Genomic DNA, 24509 nt, shown 5'->3' with positions numbered 1-24509 from the left:
GCTCTCTGTACTGCTCTCTGTACTGCTCCCTGTACTGCTCCCTGTACTGCTCTCTGGACTGCTCCCTGTACTGCTTTCTGTACTGCTCTCTGTACTGCTCTCTTTACTGCTCCCTGTACTGCTCTCTGCACTGCTCCCTGTACTGTACTGCTCCCTGTACCGCTCCCTGTACTGCACCCTGTACTGCTCCCTGTACTTTACTGCTCTCTGTACTGCTCCCTGTACTGCTCCCTGTACTGCTCCCTGTACTGTACTGCTCTCTGTACTGCTCCCTGTACTGCTCCCTGTACCGCTCCCTGTACTGTACTGCTCCCTGTACTGCTCCCTGTACTGCTCTCTGTACTGCTCCCTGTACTGCTCTCTGTACTGCTCTCTGTACTGCTCTCTGTACTGCTCCCTGTACTGCTCCCTGTACTGCTCTCTGTACTGTACTGCTCCCTGTACTGTTCCCTGTACTGCTCTCTGTACTGCTCTCTGTTCTGCTCCCTGTACTGCTCCCTGTATTGCTCCCTGTACTGCTCTCTGTACTGCTCTCTGTACTGCTCCCTGTACTGCTCTCAGTACTGCTCTCAGTACTGCTCTCTGTACTGCTCTCTGTACTGCTCTCTGTACTGCTCCCTGTACTGTACTGCTCTCTGTACTGCTCTCTGTACTGCTCTCTGTACTGTACTGCTCCCTGTACTGCTCTCTGTACTGCTCCCTGTACTGCTCACTGTACTGCTCCCTGTACTGTTCTCTGTACTGCTCTCTGTACTGTACTGCTCCCTGTACTGCTCCCTGTACTGCTCTCTGTACTGCTCTCTGTACTGCCCTCTGTACTGCTCTCTGTACTGCTCCCTGTACTGCTCTCTTTACTGCTCTCTGTACTGCTCTCTGTACTGCTCTCTGTACTGCTCCCTGTACTGCTCCCTGTACTGCTCTCTGTACTGCTCCCTGTACTGTACTGCTCCCTGTACTGCTCTCTGTACTGCTCTCTGTACTGCTCTCTGTACTGCTCCCTGTACTGTACTGCTCCCTGTACTGCTCTCTGTACTGCTCTCTGTACTGCTCTCTGTACTGCCCTCTGTACTGCTCTCTGTACTGCTCCCTGTACTGCTCTTTGTACTGTACTGCTCCCTGTACTGCTCCCTGTACTGCTCCCTGTACTGCTCTCTGTACTGCTCTCTGTACTGCTCCCTGTACTGCTCCCTGTACTGCTCTCTGTACTGCTCCCTGTACTGCTCTCTGTTCTGCTCCCTGTACTGTACTGCTCCCTGTACTGCTCCCTGTATTGCTCCCTGTACTGTACTGCTCCCTGTACTGCTCCCTGTACTGCTCTCTGTACTGCTCTCTGTACTGCTCCCTGTACTGCTCTCTGTACTGCTCTCTGTACTGCTCCCTGTACTGTACTGCTCTCTGTACTGCTCTCTGTACTGCTCCCTGTATTGCTCCCTGTACTGCTCTCTGTACTGCTCTCTGTACTGCTCTCTGTACTGCTCCCTGTACTGCTCTCTGTACTGCTCCCTGTACTGCTCCCTGTACTGCTCTCTGTACTGCTCCCTGTACTGCTCCCTGTACTGCTCCCTGTACTGTACTGCTCCCTTTAATGCTCTCTGTACTGCTCCCTGTACTGCTCCCTGTACTGCTCTCTGTACTGCTCTCTGTACTGCTCCCTGTACTGCTCTCTGTACTGCTCCCTGTACTGCTCTCTGCACTGTACTGCTCACTGTACTGCTCTCTGTACTGCTCTCTGTACTGCTCCCTCTACTGCTCACTGTACTGCTCTCTGTACTGCTCCCTGTACTGCTCCCTGTACTGTACTGCTCCCTGTACTGCTCTCTGCACTGTACTGCTCCATGTACTGCTCCCTGTACTGCTCTCTGTACTGCTCTCTGTACTGCTCTCTGTACTGTACTGCTCCCTCTACTGCTCTCTGCACTGTACTGCTCACTGTACTGCTCCCTGTACTGCTCTCTGTACTACTCTCTGTACTGCTCCCTGTACTGCTCTCTGTACTGCTCTCTGTACTGCTCCCTGTACTGTACTGCTCCCTGTACTGCTCTCTGTACTGCTCCCTGTACTGCTCTCTGTACTGCTCTCTGTACTGCTCCCTGTACTGTACTGCTCTCTGTACTGCTCTCTGTACTGCTCTCTGTACTGTACTGCTCCCTGTACTGCTCTCTGTACTGCTCCCTGTACTGCTCACTGTACTGCTCCCTGTACTGTTCTCTGTACTGCTCTCTGTACTGTACTGCTCCCTGTACTGCTCCCTGTACTGCTCTCTGTACTGCTCTCTGTACTGCCCTCTGTACTGCTCTCTGTACTGCTCCCTGTACTGCTCCCTGTACTGCTCTCTGTACTGTACTGCTCCCTGTACTGCTCCCTGTACTGCTCTCTGTACTGCTCCCTGTACTGTACTGCTCCCTGTACTGCTCTCTGTACTGCTCTCTGTACTGCTCTCTGTACTGCTCCCTGTACTGTACTGCTCCCTGTACTGCTCTCTGTACTGCTCTCTGTACTGCTCCCTGTACTTCTCTCTGTACTGCTCTCTGTACTGCTCCTTGTACTGCTCTCTGCACTGTACTGCTCCCTGTACTGCTCTCTGTACTGCTCTCTGTACTGCTCCCTGTACTGCTCTCTGTACTGCTCCCTATATTGCTCCATGTACTGCTCCCTGTACTGCTCTCTGTACTGCTCCCTGTACTGCTCTCTGTACTGCTCCCTGTACTGCTCCCTGTACTGCTCCCTGTACTGCTCTCTGCACTGTACTGCTCCCTGTACTGCTCTCTGTACTGCTCCCTGTACTGCTCACTGTACTGCTCCCTGTACTGCTCTCTGTACTGCTCTCTGTACTGTACTGCTCCCTGTACTGCTCTCTGTACTGCTCCCTGTACTGCTCACTGTACTGCTCCCTGTACTGCTCTCTGTACTGCTCTCTGTACTGTACTGCTCCCTGTACTGCTCCCTGTACTGCTCTCTGTACTGCTCTCTGTACTGCCCTCTGTACTGCTCTCTGTACTGCTCCCTGTACTGCTCTCTGTACTGCTCTCTGTACTGTACTGCTCCCTGTACTGCTCCCTGTACTGCTCTCTGTACTGCTCCCTGTACTGTACTGCTCCCTGTACTGCTCTCTGTACTGCTCTCTGTACTGCTCTCTGTACTGCTCCCTGTACTGCTCTCTGTACTGCTCCCTGTACTGTACTGCTCCCTGTACTGCTCTCTGTACTGCTCTCTGTACTGCTCTCTGTACTGCCCTCTGTACTGCTCTCTGTACTGTACTGCTCCCTGTACTGCTCGCTGTACTGCTCTCTGTACTGCTCCCTGTACTGCTCCCTGTACTGCTCTCTGTACTGCTCTCTGTACTGTACTGCTCTCTGTACTGCTCCCTGTACTGCTCCCTGTACTGCTCTCTGTACTGCTCCCTGTACTGCTTTCTGTACTGCTCTCTGTACTGCCCCCTGTACTGCTCTCTGTACTGCTCCCTGTACTGCTCCCTATACTGTACTGCTCCCTGTACTGCTCCCTGTACTGGTCCCTGTACTGCTCCCTGTACTTTACTGCTCTCTGTACTGCTCCCTGTACTGCTCCCTGTACTGTACTGCTCCCTGTACTGCTCCCTGTACTGCTCCCTGTACTGCTCTCTGTACTGCTCCCTGTACTGTACTGCTCCCTGTACTGCTCCCTGTACTGTACTGCTCTCTGTACTGCTCTCTGTACTGCTCCCTGTACTGTACTGCTCCCTGTACTGCTCCCTGTACTGCTCCCTGTACTGCTCTCTGTACTGCTCCCTGTACTGCTCTCTGTACTGCTCCCTGTACTGCTCCCTGTACTGTACTGCTCCCTGTACTTTCCCCCCTGTACTGCTCCCTGTACTGCTCCCTGTACTGCTCTCTGTACTGCTCTCTGTACTGCTCCCTTTACTGTACTGCTCCCTGTACTGCTCTCGGTACCGCTCCCTGTACTGTACTGCTCCCTGTACTGCTCTCTTTACTGCTCCCTGTACTGCTCTCTGTACTGCTCTCTGTATTGCTCACTGTACTGCTCCCTGTACTGCTCTCTGTACTGCTCTCTGTACTGCTCCATATACTGCTTTCTGTACTGCTCCCTGTACTGCTCCCTGTACTGTACTGCTCCCTGTACTGCTCTCTGTACTGCTCTCTGTACTGCTCCCTGTACTGCTCCCTGTACTGCTCCCTGTACTGCTCACTGTACTGCTCCCTATACTGCTCTCTCTACTGCTCTCTGTACTGCTCCCTGTACTGCTCCCTGTACTGCTCCCTGTACAGCTCCCTGTAATGCTCTCTGAACTGCTCTCTGTACTGCTCCCTGTACTGCTCAATGTACTGCTCCCTGTACCGCTCCCTGTACTGTACTGCTCTCTGTACTGCTCCCTGTACTGCTCTCTGTACTGCTCTCTGTACTGCTCCCTGTACTGCTCCCTGTACTGCTCCCTGTACTGCTCTCTGCACTGTACTGCTCCCTGTACTGCTCTCTGTACTGCTCTCTGTACTGCTCCCTGTACTGCTCACTGTACTGCTCCCTGTACTGCTCTCTGTACTGCTCTCTGTACTGTACTGCTCCCTGTACTGCTCTCTGTACTGCTCCATGTACTGCTCTCTGTACTGCTCCATGTACTGCTCTCTGTACTGCTCCCTGTACTGCTCACTGTACTGCTCTCTGCACTGTACTGCTCCCTGTACTGCTCTCTGTACTGCTCTCTGTACTGCTCCCTGTACTGCTCTCTGTACTGCTCTCTGTACATCTCCCTGTACTGTACTGCTCCCTGTACTGCTCTCTGTACTGCTCCCTGTACTGTACTGCTCCCTGTACTGCTCTCTTTACTGCTCCCTGTACTGCTCTCTGTACTGCTCTCTGTATTGCTCACTGTACTGCTCCCTGTACTGCTCTCTGTACTGCTCTCTGTACTGCTCCATATACTGCTCTCTGTACTGCTCCCTGTACTGCTCCCTGTACTGCTCCCTGTACTGTACTGCTCCCTGTACTGCTCTCTGTACTGCTCCCTGTACTGCTCTCTGTACTGCTCTCTGTACTGCTCCCTGTACTGCTCCCTGTACTGCTCCCTGTACTGCTCTCTTTACTGCTCCCTGTACTGCTCTCTGTACTGCTCTCTGTACTGCTCCCTGTACTGCTGCCTGTACTGTACTGCTCCCTGAACTTTTCTCTGTACTGCTCCCTTTACTGCTCCCTGTACTGCTCTCTGTACTGCTCCCTGTACTGCTCTCTGTACTGCTCCCTGTACTGCTCCCTGTACTGCTCCCTGTACTGCTCTCTGTACTGCTCCCTGTACTGCTCTCTCTACTGCTCCCTGTACTGCTCCCTTTACTGCTCTCTGTACTGCTCTCTGTACTGCTCCCTGTACTGCTCCCTGTACAGCTCCCTGTAATGCTCTCTGAACTGCTCTCTGTACTGCTCCCTGTACTGCTCAATGTACTGCTCCCTGTACCGCTCCCTGTACTGTACTGCTCTCTGTACTGCTCCCTGTACTGCTCTCTGTACTGCTCTCTGTACTGCTCCCTGTACTGCTCCCTGTACTGCTCCCTGTACTGCTCTCTGCACTGTACTGCTCCCTGTACTGCTCTCTGTACTGCTCTCTGTACTGCTCCCTGTACTGCTCACTGTACTGCTCCCTGTACTGCTCTCTGTACTGCTCTCTGTACTGTACTGCTCCCTGTACTGCTCTCTGTACTGCTCCATGTACTGCTCTCTGTACTGCTCCATGTACTGCTCTCTGTACTGCTCCCTGTACTGCTCACTGTACTGCTCTCTGCACTGTACTGCTCCCTGTACTGCTCTCTGTACTGCTCTCTGTACTGCTCCCTGTACTGCTCTCTGTACTGCTCTCTGTACATCTCCCTGTACTGTACTGCTCCCTGTACTGCTCTCTGTACTGCTCCCTGTACTGCTCTCTTTACTGCTCCCTGTACTGCTCTCTGTACTGCTCTCTGTATTGCTCACTGTACTGCTCCCTGTACTGCTCTCTGTACTGCTCTCTGTACTGCTCCATATACTGCTCTCTGTACTGCTCCCTGTACTGCTCCCTGTACTGCTCCCTGTACTGTACTGCTCCCTGTACTGCTCTCTGTACTGCTCCCTGTACTGCTCTCTGTACTGCTCTCTGTACTGCTCCCTGTACTGCTCCCTGTACTGCTCCCTGTACTGCTCTCTTTACTGCTCCCTGTACTGCTCTCTGTACTGCTCTCTGTACTGCTCCCTGTACTGCTGCCTGTACTGTACTGCTCCCTGAACTTCTCTCTGTACTGCTCCCTTTACTGCTCCCTGTACTGCTCTCTGTACTGCTCCCTGTACTGCTCTCTGTACTGCTCCCTGTACTGCTCCCTGTACTGCTCCCTGTACTGCTCTCTGTACTGCTCCCTGTACTGCTCTCTCTACTGCTCCCTGTACTGCTCCCTTTACTGCTCTCTGTACTGCTCTCTGTACTGCTCCCTGTACTGCTCTCTGTACTGCTCCCTATATTGCTCCCTCTACTGCTCCCTGTACTGCTCTCTGTACTGTTCCCTGTACTGCTCTCTGTACTGCTCTCTTTACTGCTCCCTGTACTGCTCCCTGTACTGCTCTCTGTACTGCTCCCTGTACTGCTCTCTGCACTGTACTGCTCCCTGTACTGCTCTCTGTACTGCTCTCTGTACTGCTCCCTGTACTGCTCACTGTACTGCTCCCTGTACTGCTCTCTGTACTGCTCTCTGTACTGTACTGCTCCCTGTACTGCTCCCTGTACTGCTCTCTGTACTGTACTGCTCCCTGTACTGCTCCCTGTACTGCTCTCTGTACTGTACTGCTCCCTGTACTGCTCTCTGTACTGCTCCCTGTACTGCTCACTGTACTGCTCCCTGTACTGCTCTCTGTACTGCTCTCTGTACTGCTCCCTGTACTGCTCACTGTACTGCTCCCTGTACTGCTCTTTGTACTGCTCTCTGTACTGTACTGCTCTCTGTACTGCCCTCCGTACTGCTCTCTGTACTGCTCCCTGTACTGCTCTCTGTACTGTACTGCTCTCTGTACTGCTCCCTGTACTGCTCCCTGTACTGCTCTCTGTACTGCTCCCTGTACTGCTTTCTGTACTGCTCTCTGTACTGCTCCCTTTACTGCTCCCTGTACTGCTCTCTGTACTGTTCTCTTTACTGCTCCCTGTACTGCTCTCTGTACTGCTCCCTGTACCGTACTGCTCCCTGTACTGCTCCCTGTACTGCTCCCTGTACTGCTCCCTGTACTTTACTGCTCTCTGTACTGCTCCCTGTACTGTACTGCTCCCTGTACTGCTCCCTGTACTGCTCTCTGTACTGCTCCCTGTACTGTACTGCTCTCTGTACTGCTCCCTGTACTGCTCCCTGTACCGCTCCCTGTACTGTACTGCTCCCTGTACTGCTCCCTGTACTGCTCCCTGTACTGCTCTCTGTACTGTACTGCTCCCTGTACCTTTCCCTATACTGCTCTCTGTACTGCCCTCTGTACTGCTCCCTGTACTGCTCTTTGTACTGTACTGCTCCCGGTACTGCTCCCTGTACTGCTCCCTGTACTGCTCTCTGTACTGCTCTCTGTACTGCTCCCTGTACTGCTCCCTGTACTGCTCTCTGTTCTGCTCCTTGTACTGCTCTCTGTTCTGCTCCTTGTACTGCTCCCTGTACTGCTCCCTGTATTGCTCCCTGTACTGTACTGCTCCCTGTACTGCTCCCTGTACTGCTCTCTGTACTGCTCTCTGTACTGCTCCCTGTACTGCTCTCTGTACTGCTCTCTGTACTGCTCCCTGTACTGTACTGCTCTCTGTACTGCTCTCTGTACTGCTCCCTGTATTGTTCCCTGTACTGCTCTCTGTACTGCTCTCTGTACTGCTCTCTGTACTGCTCCCTGTACTGCTCTCTGTACTGCTTCCTGTACTGCTCCCTGTACTGCTCTCTGTACTGCTCCCTGTACTGCTCCCTGTACTGTACTGCTCCCTTTAATGCTCTCTGTACTGCTCCCTGTACTGCTCCCTGTACTGCTCTCTGTACTGCTCTCTGTACTGCTCTCTGCACTGTACTGCTCACTGTACTGCTCTCTGTACTGCTCTCTGTACTGCTCCCTGTACTGCTCTCTGTACTGCTCCCTGTACTGCTCTCTGCACTGTACTGCTCACTGTACTGCTCTCTGTACTGCTCTCTGTACTGCTCCCTCTACTGCTCACTGTACTGCTCCCTGTACTGCTCCCTGTACTGCTCCCTGTACTTTACTGCTCTCTGTACTGCTCCCTGTACTGTACTGCTCCCTGTACTGCTCCCTGTACTGCTCCCTGTACTGCTCTCTGTACTGCTCCCTGTACTGTACTGCTCTCTGTACTGCTCCCTGTACTGCTCCCTGTACCGCTCCCTGTACTGTACTGCTCCCTGTACTGCTCCCTGTACTGCTCCCTGTACTGCTCTCTGTACTGTACTGCTCCCTGTACCTTTCCCTATACTGCTCTCTGTACTGCCCTCTGTACTGCTCCCTGTACTGCTCTTTGTACTGTACTGCTCCCGGTACTGCTCCCTGTACTGCTCCCTGTACTGCTCTCTGTACTGCTCTCTGTACTGCTCCCTGTACTGCTCCCTGTACTGCTCTCTGTTCTGCTCCTTGTACTGCTCCCTGTACTGCTCCCTGTATTGCTCCCTGTACTGTACTGCTCCCTGTACTGCTCTCTGTACTGCTCTCTGTACTGCTCCCTGTACTGCTCTCTGTACTGCTCTCTGTACTGCTCCCTGTACTGTACTGCTCTCTGTACTGCTCTCTGTACTGCTCCCTGTATTGTTCCCTGTACTGCTCTCTGTACTGCTCTCTGTACTGCTCTCTGTACTGCTCCCTGTACTGCTCTCTGTACTGCTCCCTGTACTGCTCCCTGTACTGCTCTCTGTACTGCTCCCTGTACTGCTCCCTGTACTGTACTGCTCCCTTTAATGCTCTCTGTACTGCTCCCTGTACTGCTCCCTGTACTGCTCTCTGTACTGCTCTCTGTACTGCTCCCTGTACTGCTCTCTGTACTGCTCCCTGTACTGCTCTCTGCACTGTACTGCTCACTGTACTGCTCTCTGTACTGCTCTCTGTACTGCTCCCTCTACTGCTCACTGTACTGCTCTCTGTACTGCTCCCTGTACTGCTCCCTGTACTGTACTGTTCCCTGTACTGCTCTCTGCACTGTACTATTCCCTGTACTGCTCCCTGTACTGCTCTCTGTACTGCTCTCTGTACTGCTCTCTGTACTGTACTGCTCCCTCTACTGCTCCCTGCACTGTACTGCTCACTGTACTGCTCCCTGTACTGCTCTCTGTACTACTCTCTGTACTGCTCCCTGTACTGCTCTCTGTACTGCTCTCTGTACTGCTCCCTGTACTGTACTGCTCCCTGTACTGCTCTCTGTACTGCTCCCTGTACTGCTCTCTGTACTGCTCTCTGTACTGCTCCCTGTACTGTACTGCTCCCTGTACTGCTCTCTGTACTGCTCTCTGGACTGCTCCCTGTACTGCTCTCTGTACTGCTCTCTGTACTGCTCCCTGTACTGTACTGCTCCCTGTACTGCTCTCTGTACTGCTCTCTGGACTGCTCCCTGTACTGCTCTCTGTACTGCTCACTGTACTGCTCCCTGTACTGTACTGCTCCCTGTACTGCTCTCTGCACTGTACTGCTCCCTGTACTGCTCCCTGTACTGCTCCCTGTACTGCTCTCTGTACTGCTCTCTGGACTGCTCCCTGTACTGCTCTCTGTACTGCTCTCTGTACTGCTCCCTGTACTGCTCTCTGTACTGCTCTCTGTACTGCTCCCTGTACTGTACTGCTCCCTGTACTGCTCTCTGTACTGCTCTCTGGACTGCTCCCTGTACTGCTCTCTGGACTGCTCCCTGTACTGCTTTCTGTACTGCTCTCTGTACTGCTCTCTTTACTGCTCCCTGTACTGCTCTCTGCACTGCTCCCTGTACTGTACCGCTCCCTGTACCGCTCCCTGTACTGCACCCTGTACTGCTCCCTGTACTTTACTGCTCTCTGTACTGCTCCCTGTACTGCTCCCTGTACTGTACTGCTCCCTGTACTGTACTGCTCTCTGTACTGCTCCCTGTACTGCTCCCTGTACTGCTCTCTGTACTGCTCCCTGTACTGCTCTCTGTACTGCTCTCTGTACTGCTCCCTGTACTGCTCCCTGTACTGCTCTCTGTACTGTACTGCTCCCTGTACTGTTGCCTGTACTGCTCTCTGTACTGCTCTCTGTACTGCTCCCTGTACTGCTCTCAGTACTGCTCTCAGTACTGCTCTCTGTACTGCTCTCTGTACTGCTCTCTGTACTGCTCCCTGTACTGTACTGCTCTCTGTACTGCTCTCTGTACTGTACTGCTCCCTGTACTGCTCTCTGTACTGCTCTCTGTACTGCTCTCTGTACTGCTCCCTGTACTGTACTGCTCCCTGTACTGCTCTCTGTACTGCTCTCTGTACTGCTCTCTGTACTGCCCTCTGTACTGCTCTCTGTACTGCTCCCTGTACTGCTCTTTGTACTGTACTGCTCCCTGTACTGCTCCCTGTACTGCTCCCTGTACTGCTCTCTGTACTGCTCTCTGTACTGCTCCCTGTACTGCTCCCTGTACTGCTCTCTGTACTGCTCCCTGTACTGCTCTCTGTTCTGCTCCCTGTACTGTACTGCTCCCTGTACTGCTCCCTGTATTGCTCCCTGTACTGTACTGCTCCCTGTACTGCTCCCTGTACTGCTCTCTGTACTGCTCCCTGTACTGCTCTCTGTTCTGCTCCCTGTACTGTACTGCTCCCTGTACTGCTCCCTGTATTGCTCCCTGTACTGTACTGCTCCCTGTACTGCTCCCTGTACTGCTCCCTGTATTGCTCCCTGTACTGTACTGCTCCCTGTACTGCTCTCTTTACTGCTCCCTGTACTGCTCCCTGTATTGCTCCCTGTACTGTACTGCTCCCTGTACTGCTCCCTGTACTGCTCCCTGTATTGCTCCCTGTACTGTACTGCTCCCTGTACTGCTCCCTGTACTGCTCCCTGTATTGCTCCCTGTACTGTACTGCTCCCTGTACTGCTCTCTTTACTGCTCCCTGTACTGCTCCCTGTACTGCTCCCTGTACTGCTCTCTGTACTGCTCTCTGTACTGCTCCCTGTACTGCTCCCTGTACTGCTCTCTGTACTGCTCCCTGTACTGCTCTCTGTTCTGCTCCCTGTACTGTACTGCTCCCTGTATTGCTCCCTGTACTGTACTGCTCCCTGTACTGCTCCCTGTACTGCTCCCTGTATTGCTCCCTGTACTGTACTGCTCCCTGTACTGCTCTCAGTACTGCTCTCAGTACTGCTCTCTGTACTGCTCTCTGTACTGCTCTCTGTACTGCTCCCTGTACTGTACTGCTCTCTGTACTGCTCTCTGTACTGCTCTCTGTACTGTACTGCTCCATGTACTGCTCTCTGTACTGCTCTCTGTTCTGCTCCCTGTACTGTACTGCTCTCTGTACTGCTCTCTCTCCTTACCTCCCCACAGGCCTTATGACTGCGCCATTGATCCACTTCCCGGCACTAAACTTTACAGTCTGTCACGTTCAGAGGCGGCGGCCATGGAGACATACATCTCGGAGTCCTTCGCAGCATCATCCGGCCCTCCTCCTCTCCTGTGGGAGCAGGGTTTTTCTTCGTGGAGAAGAAGGACGGATCCCTCCGACCCTGCATTGACTATCGAGGTTTGAACAACATCACTGTCAAGAACAAGTATCCCCTGCCGCTGCTCTCTTCCTCTTTTGAAGCCCTCCAAGGCTCGGTGATCTTCACCAAGCTGGATCCTCGCAACGCATACCATCTGGTGCGAATACGGGAGGGCGACGAGTGGAAGACCAGATTCAACACCCCTCTTGGCCACTTCGAATACCAGGTCATGCCTTTTGGACTCACTAATGCTCCTGCAGTATTCCAGGCTTTGGTGAATGATGTTCTTCGTGACTTCCTCAACCGGTTCGTGTTTGTGTATCTGGACGATATTCTGATATTCTCCAAGTCCGTCCAGGAACACCCCTCCCATGTCCGCAGGGTCCTGCAGAGGTTATTGGAGAATAAACTGTGCGTCAAGGCGGAGAAGGGCTCCTTCCACACCCCCTCGGTTCCTTTTCTGGGGTTTATATTTGAACAAGGAAGAGCCCGTACGGATCCTGAGAAGGTGAGAGCTGTGTTAGAGTGGCCGACCCCGTCCACCGGTAAGGAATTGCAGCGATTCTTGGGCTTCGCCAATTTTTACCGCCGGTTCATCCGGAACTACAGCCAAGTCGCTCTGCCTCTGACCCGGCTGACCTCCACCATCCGCCCCTTCTCCTGGACCCCAGAAGCAGAATCAGCATTCCTCCAACTAAAGAAGCTGTTCACTTCTGCTCCGGTGTGGGTCCAACCGGACCCGGAGGGACAGTTTGTGGTGGAGGTGGACGCCTCGGACTGCGGAGTGGGTGCAGTCCTGTCACAACGTCACGGCCCCAAGAACCTTCTCCATCCCTGTGCCTTTTTCTCCAGGAAGCTGTCCTCGGCTGAGGGTAATTATGACGTGGGAAATCGGGAACTCCTCGCCATCAAACTAGCCCTGGAGGATTGGAGGCACTGGCTGGAGGGAACCTCAACCCCCTTCATGGTTTGGACGGACCACAAGAACCTGGCCTATGTGCAGGACGCAAAACGGCTCAACGCCCACCAGGCCAGGTGGTCCCTGTTCTTTAGCAGGTTCAGGTTCACCCTGACTTACCGCCCTGGTTCGAAGAACCTAAAGCCAGAACTGCTCTCTGTACTGCTCTCTGTACTGCTCTCTGTACTGCTCTCTGTACTGCTCTCTGTACTGCTCTCTGTACTGCTCTCTCTCCTTACCTCCCCACAGGCCTTATGACTGCGCCATTGATCTGCTTCCCGGCACTAAACTTTACAGTCTGTCATGTTCAGAGGCGGCGGCCATGGAGACATGTTGTCTCTCCAACGTTGTCTCTGCCCCCCCCCCCCCCCCCCCCCCCCCCCCCGAATCATGACATGTTTATTTAACTTTTCTGTGCAATATATTTTAATTGAATCATTATTTAAGTACAGTCTTTTATTTTCCTATATTTAAGCGTAGTGTTACTAATCTAACTGTGTACAATGTTACAATGGCTGACCATATTAAATATACTTCTTTAGGAATAAAACCTCTGCCTTGTTTTTGATGAATGCTGAGACTTACTAGGCTACTGTATAGTGTTGGTCATTATGGTGGTACTTGAAGAGCCAAGTACTTTCTGGGTGGTACTTGGTGTAAAACGTTTGAGAACCACTGCTCTAAAGGAAGACATGCCAGTGAAAGGACAGGATTGTGTCTTCTAAAGGAGGACATGTCAGTGAAAGGACATGATTGTGTCTTCTAAAGGAGGACATGTCAGTGAAAGGACATGATTGTCTTCTAAAGGAGGACATGTCAGTGAAAGGACAGGATTGTCTTCTAAAGGAGGACATGCCAGTGAAAGGACAGGATTGTCTTCTAAAGGAGGACATGTCAGTGAAAGGACAGGATTGTGTCTTCTAAAGGAGGACATGCCAGTGAAAGGACAGGATTGTCTTCTAAAGGAGGACATGCCAGTGAAAGGACAGGATTGTCTTCTAAAGGAGGACATGCCAGTGAAAGGACAAGATTGTCTTCTAAAGGGGGACATGCCAGTGAAAGGACAGGATTGTCTTCTAAAGGAGGACATGCCAGTGAAAGGACAAGATTGTCTTCTAAAGGGGGACATGCCAGTGAAAGGACAGGATTGTGTCTTCTAAAGGAGGACATGCCAGTGAAAGGACAGGATTGTCTTCTAAAGGAGGACATGCCAGTGAAAGGACAGGATTGTCTTCTAAAGGAGGACATGCCAGTGAAAGGACAGGAGCAGCTTTATAAGAGACTCAACACCACATCAACATCGGCAGCTTTTCTTTGTTGCTCTTCTTTTTCTGAGCTCTACTTTGTGAAACTGACGAGCTCTGATGATTAATAATCTGATTACATTTCCATGTTGCTTTGCAGGAATGGTATCGTTAAAAGTTTTAATGTTTTACTTTCTCATGCATTTGAATCTGTTGTTGTTTACATGCACTCAGAGGTTATTTGTGAAATGCAAATCCTTTTTCTTTACTTTCAGAAGCGTCACATCGAAGGATTTGGGGAAGGATTGGATGTTTTTCTTACTGCGAGCCGTTAAGTTTGTTGAACTAAATTGGAATTATATTAAATTGAGCTCCAACAAAATGTAATTGTCATGTATGCATGTCCCACTGCTCAAAGGTTTTCATCAAGACAGATGTGAGGGACACTGGCCGATAGTCATTGAGACACGTCACAGGTGTCTTCTTGGGCACTGGAATTATAATGATCTTTTAAAGTTAAGTGGGACAGGACACTTCCTGAGAGACATGGTGAAAAGATCTGCCAAGGGGACAGTTGCTCAGAGCAGTTTAAGGACACGGGGAGGGACACGGTCCGGACCAGGAGCTTTCCTAACTTTAGTCCTGGAGAGGACCCTCTGGACGTCCTCCTCAAGGATGGTAAAGACATTCTGCTCATTACAAGCAGCAAAAGCAGCAAACTCAACATTTACAATTTCAAATCGACCATAAGACTCATTAAGTTCCTACTTTGTAATGGATGGTCCTTTAGGTTTCCAAGTGATGATGGAGTTTACCCCCGACCACATACGCTGTGGGTCTCCCTCCATGACATGTCCCTCTATCTTGGCTCCATGGGCTGGTCCAGCTGATGGACCGTTCCAATGGACATCTGGAATATCTGGACAGATTATAAGCTGCAGCATTTCCAGGTTTAAAAGCTTCAGTCCGCTGTTGAGGTTTCCTCTTCACGTCCGCATTATACCACAGCTTCTGACCAGCGTGACGTTTTATTACCTTCTTTAGTACCCAGTGACTGTATCACAGTACTCATCTAAGTTTTCAGAATGGAATACAGAGCAATCTGTAGCATTAAAGCATCCTTGCAATTGAATCTCTCCCTCCGTTGTCCAACACTGAACACATAATGTAGGCTTTGATTGTTTACTGCTCTGTATGTATGTAGGAAGAAGTAGTACACAGAGGAGTCATGTGGTCTGAGGCTGGATCCATAAGCAGACTCCACATTCCTGTCACAGTGACCCAGGATGGGGCTCCCCTCGTTGCTGGTTAACATGCTGGGAGTTGTTGGGAAAAGCAGTTTTAAAATGACATTTATTAAAATCACCAGCTACTAGAACCGCAGCGTCGGCAGGGAGTTCTCAAATGTGTGTAAAATGTTGCTGAGTTCACTTAAAGGCAACAGGAGTGTCCGCCCGTGGGCGGATGTAAACACCACACAGAAACGTGACGGAGAACCCCCGGGGAGGGAAAAGGGGTGGCAGTTCACAATAATACATTCTGGGTTAGGGTGGAAAGTTTTGTGTACAAGAGTTCGTTTCCAAGAAAACACACACCTCCTCCTGCTGATTTCCCGCTGCGCTCTTTCACCCTGTCCAAGCAGTGGACAGAGCAGCCCGGTGGCTGGACAGGAGAATCCGCCACACGGCTGTGAAGCCACGTCTGTCAGGCGGAACCCGGAGCAGTCCCGGGCCTGGCGCCGGGTCTGGGTCATCCGTCTTGTTCCACAATGACTGATGGAGGGCAGCGGGATCCTCGCCTGGCGGCTGCGTAGCTTCACCAGCAGCTCTCCTTGCGTCCCCCGGTGTCTGCACTTCCACCGCCGGTAGCCTGTAGCGCTCAGGGTTCCACCGCCGGTAGCCTGTAGCGCTCAGGGTTCCACCGCCGGTAGCCTGTAGCGCTCAGGGTTCCACCGCCGGTAGCCTGTAGCGCTCAGGGTTCCACCGCCGGTAGCCTGTAGCGCTCAGGGTTCCGCCGCCGGTAGCCTGTAGCGCTCAGGGTTCCGCCGCCGGTAGCCTGTAGCGCTCAGGTGTGGGCCGCATTTGCGGGTCAAAATATGGTTGATTGGTGCAATTAATCCCTCCATCTTCTTTCTTATTGCTCTTGGGGGGGCAGTGGCAGTATAGAGAGCATCTGTGTCCCCTGCAACTTCTTCCAGCTCCTCTGGGGAGACCCCGGGACGCTCCGAGACGCTCCGAGGCCAAGCCAGAGATATAATCTCTCCCAGCGAGACCTGGGCCGACCTCGGGGCCTCCTCCCAATTGGACGTGCCTGGTAGACCTCTAAACGCCTGACCCACCTCAGCTGGCACTCTCAATGAGGAGCAGCTCAGCTTTCATTCCCCCCAGATGGCCGAGCTCCTCACTCTCCTGGCTCCTCACTCTCCTGGTTCCTCACTCTCCTGGCTCCTCACTCTCCTGGTTCCTCACTCTCCTGGCTCCTCACTCTCCTGGTTCCTCTCTCTCCTGGCTCCTCACTCTCCTGGCTCCTCCTGGCTCCTCACTCTCCTGGCTCCTCCTGGCTCCTCACTCTCCTGGCTCCTCACTCTCCTGGCTCCTCACTCTCCTGGTTCCTCTCTCTCCTGGCTCCTCACTCTCCTGGTTCCTCTCTCTCCTGGCTCCTCACTCTCCTGGCTCCTCCTGGCTCCTCACTCTCCTGGCTCCTCCTGGCTCCTCACTCTCCTGGCTCCTCACTCTCCTGGCTCCTCCTGGCTCCTCACTCTCCTGGCTCCTCCTGGCTCCTCACTCTCCTGGCTCCTCACTCTCCTGGCTCCTCACTCTCCTGGTTCCTCTCTCTCCTGGCTCCTCACTCTCCTGGTTCCTCACTCTCCTGGCTCCTCACTCTCCTGGTTCCTCTCTCTCCTGGCTCCTCACTCTCCTGGCTCCTCCTGGCTCCTCACTCTCCTGGCTCCTCACTCTCCTGGTTCCTCTCTCTCCTGGCTCCTCACTCTCCTGGCTCCTCACTCTCCTGGCTCCTCCTGGCTCCTCACTCTCCTGGCTCCTCACTCTCCTGGCTCCTCCTGGCTCCTCTCTCTCCTGGCTCCTCACTCTCCTGGCTCCTCACTCTCCTGGCTCCTCCTGGCTCCTCTCTCTCCTGGCTCCTCACTCTCCTGGCTCCTCACTCTCCTGGCTCCTCCTGGCTCCTCACTCTCCTGGCTCCTCACTCTCCTGGCTCCTCACTCTCCTGGTTCCTCTCTCTCCTGGCTCCTCACTCTCCTGGCTCCTCACTCTCCTGGCTCCTCACTCTCCCGGTTCCTCTCTCTCCTGGCTCCTCACTCTCCTGGTTCCTCACTCTCCTGGCTCCTCACTCTCCTGGCTCCTCACTCTCCTGGCTCCTCACTCTCCTGGCTCCTCACTCTCCTGGTTCCGCACTCTCCTCACTCTCCTGGCTCCTCACTCTCCTGGCTCCTCACTCTCCTGGTTCCTCTCTCTCCTGGCTCCTCACTCTCCTGGCTCCTCACTCTCCTGGCTCCTCCTGGCTCCTCACTCTCCTGGCTCCTCACTCTCCTGGCTCCTCCTGGCTCCTCTCTCTCCTGGCTCCTCACTCTCCTGGCTCCTCACTCTCCTGGCTCCTCCTGGCTCCTCCTGGCTCCTCACTCTCCTGGCTCCTCACTCTCCTGGTTCCTCTCTCTCCTGGCTCCTCACTCTCCTGGCTCCTCACTCTCCTGGCTCCTCACTCTCCCGGTTCCTCTCTCTCCTGGTTCCTCACTCTCCTGGCTCCTCACTCTCCTGGCTCCTCACTCTCCTGGCTCCTCACTCTCCTGGTTCCTCACTCTCCTGGCTCCTCACTCTCCTGGCTCCTCACTCTCCTGGTTCCTCTCTCTCCTGGCTCCTCACTCTCCTGGCTCCTCACTCTCCTGGCATTAAATAAGACGTTATTGGATGTTTGTTGAAAGGTAAGGCAGAGCATCAGCACCAGGCTGCAGTCTTGTTCTGTGGCTCCGTAGAGCTCCTGTTGTTTTTACAGACAGTATTTATTACTCATTGTTTTCTTTTGCTACTCTTCTATTTATTTACTGTCAACTGGCTTCTGTAATGATTAAGATTTTCTCATTGTGAGACAAATAAAGGAATATCTGATCTAGTAAGTACACTGTAATACAGCTGCTCCGTGGCTCCGCCCCCCTGGTCGCTCCACCTCCCTTCACGAGTGACAGGACTCAAAGTGGTCAGAGAATAAAGGTAAGCAGTACTCACACTCACACTCACACTCACACTCACACTCACACTCACACTCACACTCACACTCACACTCACACTCACACTCACACTCACACTGGGCATGATGGGAAACGTCTCGGCTCTGATCTGCTTCTTGCTGCTGAGCGCCAGAGGAGAAGGTAACACACACACACACACACACGCACACGCACACGCACACGCACACGCACACACACGCTCATAAAAGTCTGTCAAAGTCTGTGTCAAAGAAAAGGTTTCCATACTGTATTAATGTCATGAACACACGTTGGTTCAGTCAAATTTCTGTGTTTGTGTGTGTGTGTTTGTGTGTGTTACTCCGTGTATTGCCGTGATTGTATTCCTGTGTGTGTATTAAAGTGTGTGTATTCCTGTGTGTGTATTCCTGTGTGTGTATTAAAGTGTGTGTATTCCTGTGTGTGTATTCCTGTGTGTGTATTAAAGTGTGTGTATTCCTGTGTGTGTATTCCTGTGTGTGTATTCCTGTGTGTGTATTCCTGTGTGTGTATTAAAGTGTGTGTATTAAAGTGTGTGTATTCCTGTGTGTGTATTAAAGTGTGTGTATTCCTGTGTGTGTATTCCTGTGTGTGTATTAAAGTGTGTGTATTCCTGTGTGTTTCACAGTGTGTGTAGCTCAGACTGAGCGTCCTCTCCCTCAGTGGCTCTCTGGCATCATCTCCGTCACTTCCTTCCTCCTCCTTGTCTTCATCGGCTTCCTGGTGAAGAAGATTTGGTGCAACGAGTCTGACACCAGTCTGTGGGTCCCTCTTCCAAACGAGTTCTCTTCTTTCTTTACTTCTTTAGGGACCGAGCGAAGGAGGCCTGGGCTGGTACCCCAGACCTCAATCCAACAGGAAGTCCGCAGTTTGCCTTTCAAAGTACAAATTACACCCAGAAAAGGCCCTCAACCTCTGAAGGAGAATACATTTGACCCCCTACATGCTCATTAACACTGGATAACATTATAAGAAAATGTAAAAATGAACCCCCAGAGTGCCAAAATGTGCTCTCCAGCGCCACCTACAAACACTAGAACGGCCACCAAAAAACACTTAAATGGCGACACGGCTTGTAGGAATGTCGTAGGAAGATCAAGCCAAAATTCAATTGGTCTCATCGAGCCCTACATATCACCCCTGGGACCCCTGACCCAAATCCAGCAGGAAGTTCGCAATTAACCCTAACCCTAACTGTTTCAAAATAAGATTTGCAAACGCTCGCTGCTCTGAGAGCGAATATCTATCTCCTCCTCAATAATCCCGAATATCATTTTCGGTTGTCAAACGGTTGTGTTTTTATCAGCCGTCAAAGTTCTGAACGCTGAACCCTGTTGGCTCTGCCACGGGCCTTTGAGCACAGCGTTCACCTTCTAAACTCACATGTTCATTTATTTATTTATTCATCTCTTCTTTTCTTTTGTGTTTTTCCTTTTTTAATTTTTATTTACTGCTCTCTCCTTTTTTCATCTGTTGCTTTTTCACCATCCTTGTTTTTTAGTTTTTTAGTTTTTTTGATGTTGGACTATTTTTTCTTTCCCTTTCTCTTCAATTTTGTTGTTTCTGACTCGCCTCCTCCTGCAGGGGGCGCAGCGTGGAGGCCGAAGCGATACAGGACGATCTTTACGAACGAGACCTGGAGGTCTTCGGGCACAAACAGCCTGGTGATGTCAGCAATGATGTTGCGGCACGCGGTGGCGCCGGAAACGTCTACGAAAAGAGTCCAGAAGCCCACAGGTAGGAAACAGTCACTCCAACATTACTGACTCTGCGCTGCTGTAGCTGATGATGTCATACGTGATGTCTTCAGGAGGCGGAGTCAGGAGGAGAGAGAAACTGTCATGGACAGCGTGTACGAGACGAGCTTGGACGTCCTCAGGTAACGACACACCTGCTGGTGACATGGCTGCCGTCCCCGTCACCATCATTGTTACCGTTGTTGCCATTGTGTTTGTTGAGTCACCACGCACGCACGCACGCACGCACGCACGTATGCACGCACACACAGTGGCTCAGCACAAATAAACAAGCAGTTCAGTTGCTTGGCTCAGTTTTTGTGTATGTGTGTGTTTCAGGACTGAAAACAACAGCAATGCCTATACCAACGTCCTCTGTGTGACCCCGGGGGATAAATCCACAGTCATGTGACTCTTTCCTGTGGGTGGAATTAGTTTTGTTCACCAAGTCGTCTCAGGGGAGTGGACGTTGGTGTCCTTTTGCCCCTCAAGATAATAATAAATGACTGATAAACTGCTGAGTCAGTCTCTTGCTTTCTAGCTGTTGACACTAGGAAGGATGTGAGCAGAAAGTACGGAAACAATATCAGGGCCACTGACGAAAAACAAAATATTCGGAGGCAAAAAAAACCCCAAAACCTTCATGCACTCCAGAAAAAGTTGAAAATCAATGTCAAGATTTTTTCGGGCCACTGAAGCTGTTATGTAATCTCATTAAAGGCAGTATTGTGGAAGACACAATGTGCAGTTTATTTCCCACCAAATCATTGGGGCACTATAATCCCAGTTAAACAAAAGGTGTTGGTGTGAGGTGTCATCCCTGATGTGGATTCAGTCCTACAGGTTGACTCTTTGGCTTATTTCCCATTTATTTTAAAAAAAGGTCCATGAAATACTGCATCAATGTGCTCACATGTCCCTCTGCTCTGGGACGGGGACGGCATGACGACAGGGAGAACCTTGTTGTTCCCACTTTCCACACCTTGTCCTCACCTGTGCTCACTCTTACCTTTAACCTTTGCCCTTAAACCCTCCTAGTGCAATACGCCCCCAAGTGGTCAAAACGACTAAATAAACCAGAACCAGAGTGGGTATACAACTAGAAACACTATGAAGACACGTGGGTTTGGCTTTCACTTTAGTGACTCTTGCCAAAAAGGCCAAATGTGTAATATCAGTGTGATTTTTAGAAATTAATTGGTGTAAAGTTACAAAAGAGAACATTTTCTAATTGAAAAAACAACCTAACCCAAACAAGCATTTAAGCAACTTAAAAAGTATTGAAGCACAAAAGGCATTTTAAAGCACAAAACTAGCATTTTTGCAGTAACTGCAAATTGCACAACTAACACATGAATAAACGCCCAATATAATGCCAGGCAGGAAACTTTGACATTAAAATGAACAGGTACATTCTGAAACATTTATTGATTACTGAAAATATAACATCTAAGATTTGAACATTTTATTAGTTACATCATAACGACAGAACGCCTCAGAACCAGAATAATCACAGTCTGTGTGTCAAATGAGTATTACAGCAAAGTCCTGGTTGACGGACCATGTACTGTGTTACACAACACTCACATGTTGCTGTCAAGGATTTATTGAATTCAGCACGAAAGTCTGCGAAATGTCCATCGCACTCAGGCAGCTCCAGAAACATTCCACATGTTTGTCCAATTGGACGTCTTGTGAATTCAGACCTTACTGTGAACGCAATCCGGAAGTTTCCCAACCCCCCAGGTTGACAACCAATGGGGATGGTCGAGTCCAACCCGAACCCCACAGGGGTCTGAAATTCAAGCTTGGTGAAACTTTTCCTACCAACTGTCCCCTGCTTCTCAACCCGACCACCGAGAGGGACACACGTCTCTGCTGCCTCAGGATGGTAAAGAGAGCACCAAGTAGGAACCTAAGGAAACACCAACGCCAGCCCGCTGGATGAGCAGGACCCAGTTTGGACTACTTCTTCTGTTTCCTCTATTTTTCCTTTTTTGGGGGATTCTGGAGACCAGAACCACCGTTTCCGCTCCTCCTTCATCTGCCTCGCTGTCCACTCCTGCAGCTGAAGCCAGGCCTCTGAATTCAGGACGCTGATTTCAGACCCGGTAACAACCAGTTACCACAGCCTCCCAGAACCAAAAGAACCACAGACGGTGCTGTCCAGCCACGGACGGTGAGAGCTTTTGTCTGGGCAGAATATGTAGAACGATGTTCTGTTGAGATTGCTGTGTGTTATATTTTGTGCTGATGAGAAGGCCGCAGCATCTCATATGTTTGTGTACGCACGTTCACGCGCACCAACCAAGTCCGGGAATCGGGTTTTCCACCTCAGAACCAGAGGTCCAAGTGAGCTCCAGTCCACTGGGAGCTCTGTGTGGAGGAACCAGGGTTCAGAACCGAGTGTCGCCAGAATTCTCTGTCTTTCTCTTGCCTTCCCCCTCTCTCATTCTCCCCCTTCTTCTACTAACAAGGATCTGCCCGTTCGCAGCCATGCGTGTGTGTGTGTCCTTATCTGATCAGATAAGGACACACACACACACACACACACACACACACACACACACACACACACACACACACACACACACACACACACACACACACACACACACACACACACACACACACACAACTACATGTAACAACCAACTGCTATCTGATGCTGCTGCACCACCTCTGCCTCCATCACCAGAGTTCTAACTGCATGTCCCGACATCCACTTAGAACTCCGGCGCTCAGAACCGGGCTAACGGAACCGTCCGTTCGTTACGCCCTCGGTAGACCGCCTCGCTCCGAGACCGCCCTCGTGCATTCACACACAACGGACGTCTTGTTTATCAGGCGACGAAGCAACCGCCACGTCCCAAGAAAGAGCGAGTCAAACGCCTCTAGTGGTCGCGTAGGTCATCGCAATCCCTCTTGACGTCCACCTGGTGGACACATCAAGCCATTGCACTCTTCCTCTGCGCGCTGCCGCACGCCCCTAGTGGTCGTCACGGTCACCACACTGACCCGCCAACATCTACCTCCACCTGGTGGACGTTCGTGGTCATTACACCCATCACTCCAGACCATCCACACACACACGCACACACGCACACACACACACACACACACACACACACACACACACACACACACACACACACACACACACACACACACACACGCACACACACACACACACACACACACACACACACACACACACACACACACACACACACACACATACACACACACACACACACACACACACACACACACACACACACACACACACACACACACACTCACACACACACACTCTTTGTACATAGTGTTGCTGTTTAATAGATTAGATCTCCGTGTTCGATGTCGTTTGCTACTTGAATGTGTTGATTTATGAGATGATTTATGAATTATTTATGAATTAATACATTTTATTAATAAACGCCTGTTAGCTGAATTGAACGCTTCTTGGTGATTATTGTGTATTTATTGTTGACACTTCACTGGTTTGTAACAGTCTGTGCTCGGATCTCACACCTTCCCTTTTATTTAACATTGTTATATTTTCACACAGAAATATTAACTAACTTAAATAAACTTTTTACAAACGAGACTGATATTTTGGTATTAGCTATTTCCAGTTTATCTGGTGGTGCCCCGACTTATTAATACATAAATAAGAAATTTATGCACATTAATAATTTTTCATTAATAAATTATTTATATATTTTTTAAAGTAATTACTCAATTACTTTAGGAGATGTTAATGAGTAAATGACCGTTTACTTCCATTAATAATTTAAATTTTTCATAAATTACTTCCAGGGATTACTTTCAGTAATCTATTACTTACAGTAATTTATTGCTAATAACCAACCAGAAATCCCAACAAGTCAATCCAATGAATAAAACAAGTTGAAACTGCTAAATCCTTCATGTTTAAACTGAACATTGACAATGCAAACTGTTTCTAATGTAATTCAAAAATCACTCAAGTGTCTCGTCTGGAGCACGTTTTGGGCCAAAACTCATGAAAATAAGAAGAAAGTTAATCCAATGAGTCGAATAAGTTGAATTAGCATGCCTGATGACGTCTTTATGCCTCTGAATGTCCCAAAGTGGCAGTGCTCCGTCTGGTTTCACTTCAGGAGAGTGGAGGAGCTGAACGTTGGTCTGAGTATTATGAAGTCTTTTTCTTGCCCTCTTCCTTTAACTTTTTCCATCCAAGTACTTTCCAAGTGTTTTTTTAGCATCAAGCACATTTCCTCAACAGAACCTATTTGATTATGCATTTTTACTTGTAGGATTTTTTTTTCATTGCAAAGAATTGCCCCGTGCATGAAATCTTCAATATTAATAAACTTGCTGGGCCTTACTACTCCCTACAGAATGAGTATGAATAGCAGCTGCCAGTATTCATTAAACCCAGCAGGATACTTCTTCAGATTTCTCATTGAAACACAATAATGACTCATTCTTAATACTGCTGCCAATCGCCTGGTATTGTACACACAGACACGTGTACACACAGACACGTGTACACACAGACACGTGTACACACAGACACGTGTACACACAGACGGATTTTCCCAGTTTTATTTTTTTTGTATTACACAACACAGATGATGATGATGATGATGATGATGATGCATTGATGCTACTCAGACCACTCGGTCTGTGTCTCT

General features: G+C 50.6%; 1 protein-coding gene across 1 annotated transcript; it reads left to right on the top strand.

Annotated features, from left to right (window-relative positions):
* The first annotated feature begins 18089 nt into the window (after positions 1-18089).
* On the top strand, positions 18090-20345 carry pdzk1ip1 (PDZK1 interacting protein 1). Its single transcript, XM_080489881.1, has 5 exons — positions 18090-18235; positions 18720-18852; positions 19676-19828; positions 19902-19970; positions 20167-20345. Exons 1-5 carry the CDS (start codon positions 18178-18180, stop codon positions 20237-20239), a joined length of 486 nt encoding a protein of 161 aa, XP_080346007.1. The 5' UTR covers positions 18090-18177; the 3' UTR covers positions 20240-20345.
* Positions 20346-24509: the final 4164 nt, after the last annotated feature.

The sequence above is a fragment of the Lipophrys pholis genome (genome assembly GCF_963383615.2).
Source record: "Lipophrys pholis genome assembly, chromosome: 20".
Lineage (NCBI taxonomy): Eukaryota > Metazoa > Chordata > Actinopteri > Blenniiformes > Blenniidae > Lipophrys > Lipophrys pholis.
Note: the sequence above shows the minus strand (reverse complement) of the source record. Positions and strands in the feature narration are given on the sequence as shown.